The 12,964-nt window shown below is 42.7% G+C and overlaps 1 protein-coding gene across 2 annotated transcripts; it reads left to right on the plus strand.

The window, feature by feature from the left end:
* The first annotated feature begins 295 nt into the window (after positions 1 to 295).
* On the plus strand, positions 296 to 8,415 carry LOC115208022 (purine nucleoside phosphorylase). 2 transcript variants are annotated; one of them, XM_029775729.1, is made up of 6 exons: positions 296 to 539; positions 2,819 to 2,982; positions 3,705 to 3,808; positions 6,312 to 6,487; positions 6,740 to 6,930; positions 7,228 to 8,415. In XM_029775729.1, the coding sequence occupies exons 1-6, from the start codon at positions 523 to 525 to the stop codon at positions 7,443 to 7,445; spliced, it is 870 nt and encodes a 289-aa protein (XP_029631589.1). In that variant the 5' UTR covers positions 296 to 522; the 3' UTR covers positions 7,446 to 8,415. The 2 variants fall into 2 exon arrangements, with proteins under 2 accessions (XP_029631589.1, XP_029631588.1); XM_029775728.1 differs by lacking the exon at positions 296 to 539 and having other exon boundaries at positions 2,796 to 2,982.
* Positions 8,416 to 12,964: the final 4,549 nt, after the last annotated feature.

Here is a 12,964-nt window from a genome sequence, read left to right on the forward strand (position 1 = left end):
CTCACAGCGCAGGAAGAGTGTGAGAGTTAGCAATTAGCCAGACTATAACTTTAGCTGGTCCACTACAAGATCTGATTAGGAGGGGAACACAAAACGTGAACAGCATCACCATCTTAACTCAGAATTACACAGACAGGCTTGACCCAAAATGGAGCCAAAGGAATTATACAGGAGCAAAGTGACTCAATGTGGAGCTTCAATACAATTTGGCCCTTACGCACACAACCCCCTGACACACCTCTCTAGTAGAGAGTATTTTATTTGTTAATGCTATCGGCCATGGCAGGGTTATGACCAATCAGGGACCATGTGACTACTCTGAGTAGAGTAGTCTATTTAACTGCAGCCAAAGAGACATTCACACAACACTGTGGCTATACAGCAGTGTCTATACCTGGTACTCTGTTATATCAACTAGGGGGAGATCCCACATCTTAACAAATATCACAGCATCAACATTGGGCTGTGTTTTAAGAGTCTACATCATTGGGCAAGACCTATTTCAGCCACATAACCTTCAAAATGAAAGATCAAATCTGGTAAGTCATTGCTTTTCTCTTGACTTTTTCATAGCGTTTTCCGGTGTCCATATTTTTTTTTACGGGACTAAAACGATCTCTCATGTGGTTATGGAGATCCTTAGCGCTTAGGTTAGACAAATGGATACCTTTTCGGCAGTGTTATGGCAATATGAATGACTTCTGTAAGGCAACTCTTAAGGTCTGACAGACAACAGAACATCTCACTCATACTGAAAGAAATGTATCTAAGTATATGATATACCATGACTTCTCAATAAAGTGAAAAGGACAAGGATTTTTTTCTTTTACTTTTACATTTTCTAATCATCGATTCAAATAATTTCCTTCTAATTGACCCTCCCTAACCCTGTGTTATACACCCTAAATGTATTTTAAGTAAAATCACATGTGGTTTGGATTGCAAGACATTCCAGTATGTGAACATTCACAATGCAACATACAAGACCTTTTGTCTTAAAATATGCCGCTTTTTGTACTGGAACTAAATTGTCAGCGAGGGCACCATTACAGGATAGTTATTGTCCCCAGAGCTCCCTCTAGACAGGATAGTTATTTCACCCAGAGCTCCCTCTAGACAGGATAGTTATTGTCCCCAGAGCTCCCTCTAGACAGGATAGTTATTGTCCCCAGAGCTCCCTCTAGACAGGATAGTTATTGTCCCCAGAGCTCCCTCTAAACAGGATAGTTATTGTCCCCAGAGCGCCCTCTAAACAGGATAGTTATTTCACCCAGAGCTCCCTCTAGACAGGATAGTTATTGTCCCCAGAGCTCCCTCTAGACAGGATAGTTATTGTCCCCAGAGCTCCCTCTAGACAGGATAGTTATTGTCCCCAGAGCTCCCTCTAGACAGGATAGTTATTGTCCCCAGAGCTCCCTCTAGACAGGATAGTTATTGTCCCCAGAGCTCCCTCTAGACAGGATAGTTATTGTCCCCAGAGCTCCCTCTAAACAGGATAGTTGTTTCACCCAGAGCTCCCTCTAGACAGGATAGTTATTGTCCAAAGAGCTCCCTCTAAACAGGATAGTTATTTTACCCAGAGCTCCCTCTAGACAGGATAGTTATTTCACCCAGAGCTCCCTCTAGACAGGATAGTTATTGTCCCCAGAGCTTCCTCTAGACAGGATAGTTATTGTCCCCAGAGCTCCCTCTAGACAGGATAGTTATTGTCCCCAGAGCTCCCTCTAGACAGGATAGTTATTGTCCCCAGAGCTCCCTCTAGACAGGATAGTTATTTCACCCAGAGCTCCCTCTAGACAGGATAGTTATTGTCCCCAGTGCTCCCTCTAGACAGGATAGTTATTGTCCCCAGAGCTCCCTCTAGACAGGATAGTTATTTTACCCAGAGCTCCATCTAGACAGGATAGTTATTGTCCCCAGAGCTCCCTCTAGACAGGATAGTTATTGTCCCCAGAGCTCCCTCTAGACAGGATAGTTATTGTCCCCAGAGCTCCCTCTAGACAGGATAGTTATTTTACCCAGAGCTCCATCTAGACAGGATAGTTATTGTCCCCAGAGCTCCCTCTAGACAGGATAGTTATTGTCCCCAGAGCTCCCTCTAAACAGGATAGTTATTGTCCCCAGAGCTCCCTCTAGACAGGATAGTTATTGTCCCCAGAGCTCCCTCTAGACAGGATAGTTATTGTCCCCAGAGCTCCCTCTAGACAGGTTAGTTATTTTACCCAGAGCTCCATCTAGACAGGATAGTTATTGTCCCCAGAGCTCCCTCTAGACAGGATAGTTATTGTCCCCAGAGCTCCCTCTAAACAGGATAGTTATTGTCCCCAGAGCTCCCTCTAGACAGGATAGTTATTGTCCCCAGAGCTCCCTCTAGACAGGATAGTTATTGTCCCCAGAGCTCCCTCTAGACAGGATAGTTATTGTCCCCAGAGCTCCCTCTAGACAGGATAGTTATTTCACCCAGAGCTCCCTCTAGACAGGATAGTTGTTGTCCCCAGAGCTCCCTCTAAACAGGATAGTTATTGTCCCCAGAGCTCCCTCTAGACAGGATAGTTATTGTCCCCAGAGCTCCATCTAGACAGGATAGTTGTTGTCCCCAGAGCTCCCTCTAAACAGGATAGTTATTGTCCCCAGAGCTCCCTCTAGACAGGATAGTTATTGTCCCCAGAGCTCCCTCTAGACAGGATAGTTATTGTCCCCAGAGCTCCCTCTAGACAGGATAGTTATTGTCCCCAGAGCTCCCTCTAGACAGGATAGTTATTGTCCCCAGAGCTCCCTCTAGACAGTGAGTCACAATGTTCTCCACTTCCTCCCTCAGTTATGATGACTATCAGAAGACAGCCAGCTGGCTCCTGTCTCAGACGCAGCACCGGCCCAAAGTGGCCATCATCTGTGGCTCCGGACTGGGCATGCTAGCTGATGCTCTCAAGTGCCAGGACTCCTTCCCCTACTCCGACATCCCTGGGTTCCCACAGAGCACAGGTGAGAGAAAGTGAAAGATAAATAGAGAGAGAGATGGTGAGATGGAGAGAGAAAGAAATGGAGAGATGTAGAAAGAGAGAGTTGGGGGCTGGGAATATTGACATTACCAGTGGCAGAAGTTTGTGTAACATACAGTACAATGATTGGGAAGGGAATGCATTCAACCGAAATGTGTCTTCCGCAATTAACCCAACCCACTGCATCAGAGAGGTGTGCGGTGCTGCCTTAAATCGACATCATTGGCGCACGGGGAGCAGTTGTTGTTGGGGGTAAAGGGCAGAATGGTAGAATTTTCCACGTTGCCGGGTCTGGGATTCAAACCAGCGACCTCTCTGTTACTGGCCCAACTCTCTTAACCGCTAGGCTACCTGTTACAATAAGATCGTAGCATGCAGTATAATATTAACGATCAACACAACCAACCTAACACACCACAAATGGCTATGCTGACCACTTTGGCCATCCTGACAAATGGCCATACCTAACTTGGAATTTTTGTAATGTAAATAAACCAGCATTAAACTTTAAACATAGGGAACAAGTTTAACAGCGTTGTTAAAGGTTTGTTTTTGAACTGTTGTTTACATAACAACTGACTTTGTTTGTGTGTGTGTGTGTGTGTGTGTGTGTGTGTGTGTGTGTGTGTGTGTGTGTGTGTGTGTGTGTGTGTGTGTGTGTGTGTGTGTGTGTGTGTGTGTGTGTGTGTGTGCATGGCTTCACAGTGCAAGGACACGCTGGGAGACTGGTGTTTGGGGAGCTGAAAGGGAAGACGTGTGTTTGCATGCAGGGACGTTTCCACATGTATGAGGGACACTCACTCTGTAAGGTCAGTACCAGATCATAGCGGTCAGTATCGGGAAACAAGTGTTAACCCACATCCCACATCCCCTAAACAGACTTTCACTGTCCCCTCAGGGAGCAAATATTAGTACCAAGAAACACACCAATCTAATATCCTGCTCTCATTTGACCCAGGGTAAATACCAAGCTTTGAATTGCTCACCAAACATTTGTATTCTTGGAAGTCATTCAGAGGTCTCACATCTGAAGTGTTAATACTGTAGCTGTACGGAATACACATTAGCGAAGTCCTCATTCCTCCTCAACCCTCACAAAAGCCATCATGTCTCAACCAAGCACAGTTCAAGCCTCACGCCACCGCCTCACCCCTCAGATCTCACCAGCCTCCCCTTGCATTACACCAAATGTTGTTCTTTCTTAAAGAGGAAGAGTGGAGGAGGAACGGCTACTGATATGGCTTCCATATTCCCGGGCCATTAATGGACAAGATTCTAGAGAAACACTAGAGAAAGAACTAATACTGTAATAGTTATTTCTTGCAGACATGTGTATTATTATTTTAAAATGAAAAGCATGACGTTTAGTCCCGCCAGGTCTTTCATCAGGACCTTTGAAGGCTATGAGAAACAGTGGGACTCAACACTCTCCCACAGCTCTGTATTTGTTTTACTGTTTAGATGATTATGACATGATGTGTTGCATTTCAACATCATTTATGATCCAAAGTGAAGGAAAGGTTATACGCCAAGGGTTCTAATGAACAGGGCATGCCTGGGACTTGAGGAGCTCTAATCTGGTTATGAAACAGCAGCTGGTAGGGTAGCTGGTCTGTCTTCCTTTCTCCATTGGGCTCTGGCTTAGGAGTAATCTGCAGCATATGAGGCCCATGTGACTGGGGCTGCTGATCACTCACTGGGAGGCAGTGGTTGGCTGACCACCAACCCACTCACTCACTAACTCACCCACTCACCAGCTTTGTGTGTATTGTTGTGAATTCTTAGATACTACAGTACTGTTGGAGCTAACTGTTAGCACGGGAGAGTCCATGACTATGCCCCAAATACAGTACTTTTGACCAGGGGCCATTTGGTAGTGCACTATAAGCACCATTTGAGACGCACCCACTGAGTCACAGCATCCGACCTTCGGGTGATCACGTTGACCTGCATCACATGGCTAATTCACTTGCACGCTAATTCAACATTACGCCATTCAATGCTTCTATTGTCTTTCTTGCACAACTCCAGGTTTTATGAAGTCGGCTCTGGGCTCAGGCAGTTACTCAAGGGGATATGTAGACCCACTTTAGGCTTACTGAAGCTGTGCTGTATTGCACCTTGTTTTGAGTTTAACTCTCTACCTTTCTCCATCACATCATCTCTCTCTATCTCTCAGTTCAATTCAGTTCAGTTCAAAGGGCTTTATTGGATCCAGTATGTGGACACCTGCTGGTCAAACATCTCATTCCAAAATCATGGGCATTAATATAGAGTTGGTCCCCCCTTTGCTGCTATAACAACTTCTACTCTTCTGGGAAGGCTTTCCACTAGATTTTGGAACATTGCTGCGAGGTCGGGGACTGATGTTGGGCGATTAAGCCTGGCTCGCATTCGGCATTCCAATTCATCCCAAAGGTGTTTGATGGGGTTGAGGTCAGGGCCCTGTGCAGGCCAGTCAAGTTCTTCCACACAATCTCGAAAAACCATTTCTGTATTGAGCTCACTTTGAGCATGGGCCATTGTCATACTGAAACAGGAAAGGTCCTTTCCAAAACTGTTGTCACAAAGTTGGAAGCACAGAATCGTTTAGAATGTCATTGTACCCTGTAGCATTCACTGGAACTAAGGGGCCTAGCCCGAACCATGAAAAACAGCCCCAGACTATTATTCCTCCTCCACCAAACTTTACATTTGGCACTATGCATTCGGGCAGGTAGCGTTCTCCTGACATCCACCAAACCCAGATTTGCCAGATGATGAAGCGTGATTCATCACTCCAGAGAACACGTTTCCACTGCTCCAGAGTCCAGTGGCGGCAAGCGTTACTCCACTTCAGCCGACGCTTGGCATTGCGCATGGTGATCTTAGGCTTGTGTGTGGCTGCTCGGCCATGGAAAGCTTGTGTGGCCTACCACTTTGCGGCTAAGCCGTTGTTGAAAGTCACTGAGTTCTTCAGTACGGGCCATTCTACTGCCAACGTTTGACTATGGAGATTGCATGGCTGTGTGTTCGATTTTATACACCTGTCAGCAACGGGTGTGTCTGAAATAGCCAAATCCACTCATTTAAAGGCTTGTCCACATATTTTTGGCCATGTAGTGTATGCTTACATTGCCAAAGCAAGTGAAATAGATAATAAACAAAAGTGAAATAAACAATAAAAAATGAACAGTAAACATTTCACTGACAAAAGTTTCAAAGGAATAGAGACATTTCAAATGTCATATTATGGCTATGTACAGTGTTATAACGATGTGCAAATATCGGTGCAAAAATCTCTCTCTCTGTCTCTCTCCCACTGTCACACAGACTACCTTTCCCGTGCGGGTATTTAAGCTCTTGGGGGTGGAGACCCTGATAGTGACCAACGCAGCAGGCTCGCTGGCAGACAGCTACCAGGTTGGGGACATCATGATCATCAAAGATCATATCAACTTCCCTGGTCTGGCCGGGCTCAATCCCCTCAACGGGCCCAATGATGAAAAGTGAGTGAGATCCTCTAGTCTAGTGTCAGTGGTTCTCACTAGGTCCTATTTACTAATTACCACAGACAACTCCGAAATACCAGAAACGACTCCAAAGAGCCTTTGGTGCTTTGTGACCCTTCAGTGCTGTGGTTCATGCTGCAATAGAGACCATCATTGCTTGGTGTTCTTTATTCCGCTTCATAGATGGACATTCACATTCATATTCATCACAATTCTTGAATTTGAACATTGTTGTCTTGTGTTGACCAGGTTTGGTCCCCGGTTCCCTCCCATGTCTGGTGTGTATGACAAGGACCTGCGGAAGATAGCCTTTGACCTCTGTAAAAGCATGGGCGTCTCTCAGTTCATCCAGGAGGGGGTTTACTGTATGGTGGGAGGTCCCAATTTCGAGAGCATCGCAGAGGCCAGACTCCTTCACAGACTAGGGGTGGACGCTGTGGGTAAGAGAACTAGAGCTTGTTCACTCCCAGATAGATTCTAGCCTGGTCCCAGATCAGTTTTTGCTCTCTTGCCAACAATGCATTCTAGATAGATTTGTCTATTAAAGTAGTTGGTGATTGGTGCCATGATAAGATATCATTTTGGGGCAAAATCTGCTCAGACATCTGAGGTGTGCTTTGTACATGATAATATTGTCCGTTCATAAAAATCCAGGTGTCCATTCTAATGCATTCTAATATTATGTGAGTAGCAGCAGGTGTTCATCTTCCTTCTCTCCGCTTCTCTCCTCCTCATAGGAATGAGCACAGCACCAGAGGTGGTGGTAGCCACCCACTGTGGCATGAGGGTGTTCGGCCTCTCTCTCATCACCAACAAGGTGGTGAAGAGCTACAATGACACAGAGTCTGTCAACCACGAAGCTGTACTGGAGGTCAGCAAGCTGCGCTCGCAAACGCTGCAGATGCTGGTCACGGAGCTGGTCAGCCGGATGGACATCAACAACAACACGACTTGAACTGAAGAGAGCAGCGAGATGCGAAGCTACACCGAAACCTTTCGAATTCGCTCGTCATGATGAAAACATTCAACAGCGACCCGGCCAATGGCACCCTATTCCCTAGTGCACTACTTTTGACCAGAGCCCATTGCACCCGATTCCCTATAAGTAGTGCACTATAGGGTGCCCGTTTCGGATGCACAACAAGGATCCCAAAAAGATTAGTCAAAATCACTCAAAATCTTGCAGCTACAGTAGGCCTATTATGCAAGCATGGTGTGCTCGTCAGTGACTTGAATATTGCTTGGGTTAAATCAACAATAATGTTATCTGTTAAGTGTGTAAATGTAAAAAATGATTTGTGTAACTTTATACTTTATTGGGGGTGGCAGGTAGCCTAGTGGTTAGAGTGTTGGGCCAGTAACCGAAAGGTTGCTAGATCGAATCCCCGAGCTGACGAGGTAAAAATCTGTCGTTCTGCCCCTGAACAAGGCACTGTTCCTAGGCTGTCATTGGAAATAAGAATTTGTTCTTAACTGACTTGCCTAGTTAATTAAAAATACTCTCATTTGTATTTTGTGATATCACTACTGAGGTTTAACTGTGGCATATATTGTATTTGGTGTGAAAAACCGGCACACTCAAATTGACAACTTAACTTATTATTTTTCAGCTGTATTAACTCGTCTTTCTATCCACAATTGTGTGCTAATACTTGTTCATAGATAATAAAAGTGAAAGATTATAATGCAGCTCTATTCATGATGAATTATTATGTAATACAAATCAATATGTCACATTTTACGAGAATTACATAGATTCATATAATTGTGCACATTCATATTTATGTATTTATATGGTGGTTTCATTCATGTAAAGTACAATCTATTTCAATTGTATTTTGTTACTCAACGTTTGTCTGATATTGGGTACGGATTGCACAGACAATCAAATGCTTTATCAAATAAAAAAGCATTGAATTCTGAAAGAATTGTGTTATGTTATTTTCCTGTACATAATACTCAATACATAGTTCACACAAGATTTACGGTACGTTGCCTGTAAAGACAAAGTAGGCAATATTACACTTCATATACATCACAGAAGACTGAAATATATAAAAAACTGTTTGACATAGAAACAGGATTTTCTGTGGTTATATATATATATTTTTTTATTAATTATGAAATTATGAAAAATATGAATAACATTCCACCCATGAAGCCACTACGTCATTCGGCTGGAGGAAAGGACTACACAGATAAGACACACTTACATCCCCCTGCCCTGATCAGAGTTAGTACACATATATTTTATAGTAACTTGAGTGTCAGGGGAATGTGTGGAACTGCTGTTATATAACCAAATATATATTTTGAAACAGAGCCCATGGCCTCATTTTTTAGAGTTTGTAGGTGCTTGTATAGTGCACTCGGAAAGTATTCAGACACCTAGAGTTTGTCCCATTCTTCTCTGCACATCCTCTCAAGCTCTGTCAGGTTGGATGTGGCACGTTGCTGCACAGCTATTTTCAGGTCTCTCCAGAGATGTTCGATCAGGTTCAAGTTAAGGCTCTGGCTGGGCCACTCAAGGACATTCAGAGACTTGTCCCGAAGCCACTCCGGCTGTGTGCTTAGGGTTGTTGTCCTGTTGGAAGGTGAACCTTCGCCCCAGTCTGAGGTCATGAGCGCTTTGGAGCAGATTTTCATCAAGGATCTCTCTGTACTTTGCTCCGTTCATCTTTGCCTCGATCCTGACTAGTCTCCCAGTCCCTGCCGCTGACAAACATCCCCACAGCATGATGCTGCCACCACCACCATGCTTCACCGTAGGGATGGTGCCAGGTTTCCTCCAGACATGACACTTGGCATTCAGACCAAAGAGTTCAGTCTTGGTTTCATCAGACCAGAGAATCTTGTTTCTCATGGTCTGAGATTCTTTAGGGGTCTTTTCATGTGCCTTTTACTGAGGAGTGGCTTCTGTCTGGCCACTACCATAAAGGCATGATTGGTGGAGTGCTGCAGAGATGGTTGTCCTTCTGGAAGGTTCTCCCATCTCCACAGAGGAACTCTAAAGCTCTGTCAGAGTGACCACGGGTTCTTGGTCAACTCCCTGACCAAGGCCCTTCTGCCCCGATTGCTCAGTATGGCCGGGCAGCCAGCTTTAGGAAGAGTCTTGGTGGTTCCAAACTTGTTCCATTTAAGAATTATGGAGGCCACTGTGTTCTTGGGGACCTTCAATGCAGAATAAATGTTGTGGTACCCTTCCCCAGATCTGTGCCTCAAAACAATCCTGTCTTTGAGCTCTACGGACAATTCCTTCGACCTTTTGGCTTGGTTATGGCTCTGACATGCACTGTCAACTGTGGGACCTTGTATAAACAGGTGTGTGCCTTTCCGAATCATGTCCAATCAATTGAATCCAATCAAGTTGTAGAAACATCTCAAGGATGATCAAAGGAAACAGGATGTACCTGAGCTCAATTTAGTCTCATAGCAAAGGGTCTGAATACTTATGTAAATAAGGTATTTCTGTTTTTTATTTTTAATAAATGTGAAGAAATGTATAAAAACCTGTTTTCGCTTTGTCATTATAGGGTATTTTGTGTAGATTGCTGAACAAAAAAAAAGATTTAATACATTTTAGAATAAGGCTGTAACGTAACAAAATGTGGAAAGAGTCAAGGGGTATGAATACTTTCCGAAGGTACTGTATGTGCTTTAGAAACCTTAGAATCTGATAATATAAAGAAATAAAACATGTAACCTGGATTAACCTCTGTAGGACAATTTGAGAAAGTTGCTTTTTCGATCCACATTTTATATTTTTTTCCTCCCCTCACTCGGCTTTGCTAGATATCATGCACATTGATAGCTTGATAGCAAACGTCCTCGCCAACTGCTTTTAATAGTAACCTTGGACAGCAGACAGTCTAAATAGCACTAAATATACCAGTTATCTTGGCTTAAGACAAATAGCCTACTAGTGATTTGTTGTATAAATTCGAAAAACGTATGCATGTTGAACCCACCATTTATTAGCTAAATATAAGGGAGATGCACTCGGTGCGTTCCCCCAGGCTAAATGCTGTAGTGTTTCTGTGACAATAGACAAGAACAGCTCAAAGACAGAACTACATATATTAAATGGAGATAATAAATGCATTAAAAGCAAGTCTGTGAAGCGTTGTGATTGAAATGGACAAGTTTGATGTCGGACAACAACGGAATGTTCATGATTTAATGGTGCCAAAGCCGGTAAGATGAATGGTAACGTTTTACACTGTGGCATTGGCGGGACTTTTAAACATAATACCACTATAAAAGGTACATGTTTTGTTAACTAACAGAAATACTTTCAGATATAAAGAAAAGGCGGTTAAAACGTTGACGGCATGGTAAAGTTGGTGGCTTTTCACCTTGGCATGAAAGGGATATTGAAAGAAAACAAGTATTACAGAAGCCATTTTATAGGATTGTAAAGGTGTTAAAGCCTATACGGAGAGAGAAGCTGAGGAAGACACAGTATGGGAGGAGAATGAGAGGAGATGGAGATGCTCAGTTCTTCTGACAAGGTACTGCTTATCAGTATAACAAGACAGCATCTATACTTCTATATGAGGAACATGGATTCTCTGGCTTTCCATGGCAAATATGTGGTTTCAAATAAAATAATGATTCTTCACTTCTGTAGATAATAGTCAGCACATTACAATTGAGCTTTATGTGATGTTATAAACTGCTGAAGTCTGTAATCTGGGTATGTATTTTGTATTTATAGATAACTTGTAAATAAATAATCTTGTCCTGTTCAGAAAATACACTGTATGTCTCATTAATCTTTACAATCTCATCATAATGATTGTTTATTTAAACACTGTGGCAATGGTTATAATTGACAGTCAAACATGAATTTATTGTAAAATAATCTGTGACACTTACAGTGGGGTCCGAAATTACCGACACCCTTGATAAAGATGAGTAATAATGACTGTATAAAATAAATCATAAAAAATTGAGCTATATTGTATGCTTAAAATAATGGGGAAACTATTGTTTAACAAGTAATACTTAAAAAAATTATTATTATTGACACCCTTAAAAATTTGTATAAATAAAGTACTCAAAAGCTTAGTATTTGGTCCCATATTCCCATAACAAGCTTGTGACTCTACAAACTTGTTGGATGCATTTGCAGTTTGTTTAAGTTGTGTTTCAGATTATTTGTGCCCAATAGAAATTAAATGCTAAATAATGTATTGTGTCATTTTGGAGTCAAATTCATTATAAATAAGAATAGACCATGTTTCTAAACACTTCTACATTAATATGGATGCTACCATGATTACAGATAATCCTGAAAGAATCATGAATAATGAAGAGTGAAAAAAGTTAGAGAGTGTCAAAGATCATACCCCCAGGACATGCTAACCTCTCACCATTACTAATAACAGGGGAGGTTAGCATGTCTTGGGGGTATGATCTTTGACCCTGTCTAACTTTCTCACTCATCATTATTCACAATTCATTCAGGATTATCTGTATAGTGTAATACCATTCAGCACACCCAACCCACACACCCTTCCCCAACTACTGTATGTCTTATCTCTCCACTGGGAGAGTTGACCAAGACAGTTCCATGGAACCTTGAATCGTGGTGATGACAGAGAAAAGAGCAGGGTCCATAAACATCAATGACACACATAGAAATACAATGACTAGTCATACTAGTCAGAATTCCAGTTGAAGTCGGAAGTTTACATACACCTTAGCCAAATACATTTAAACTCAGTTTTTCACAATTCCTGACATTTAATCCTAGTAAAAATTCTCTGTTTTAGGTCAGTTAGGCTCACCACTTTATTTCAAGAATGTGAAATGTCAGAATAATAGTGGGTCAGAAGTTAACATACATTCAATTAGTATTTGGTAGCATTGCCTTTAAATTGTTTAACTTGGGTCAAACGTTTCGGGTAGCCTTCCACAAGCTTCCCACAACAAGTTGGGTGAATTTGGCCCATTCCTCCTGACAGAGCTGGTGTAACTGAGTCAGGTTTGTCGGCCTCCTTGCTCGCACACACTTTTTCAGTTCTGCCCACAAATGTTCTATAGGATTGAGGTCAGGGCTTTGTGATGGCCACTCCAATACCTTGACTTTGTTGTCCTTAAGCCATTTTGCCACAACTTTGGAAGTATGCTTGCGGTCATTGTCCATTTAGAAGACCCATTTTCGACCAAGCTTTAACTTCCTGACTGATGTCTTGAGATGTTGCTTCAATATATCCACATAATTTTCCTTCATTTACATTTACATTTAAGTCATTTAGCAGACGCTCTTATCCAGAGCGACTTACAAATCCTTCCTGATGATGCCATCTATTTTGTGAAGTGCACCAGTCCCTCCTGCAGCAAAGCACCCCCACAACATAATGCTGCCACCCCCGTGCTTCACGGTTGGGATGGTGTTCTTCGGCTTGCAAGCATCCCCCTTTTTCCTCCAAACATAACAATGATCATTATGGCCAAACAGTTATATTT

Source organism: Salmo trutta, chromosome 14 (genome assembly GCF_901001165.1).
Source record: "Salmo trutta chromosome 14, fSalTru1.1, whole genome shotgun sequence".
NCBI classification, from domain to species: Eukaryota; Metazoa; Chordata; class Actinopteri; order Salmoniformes; family Salmonidae; genus Salmo; species Salmo trutta.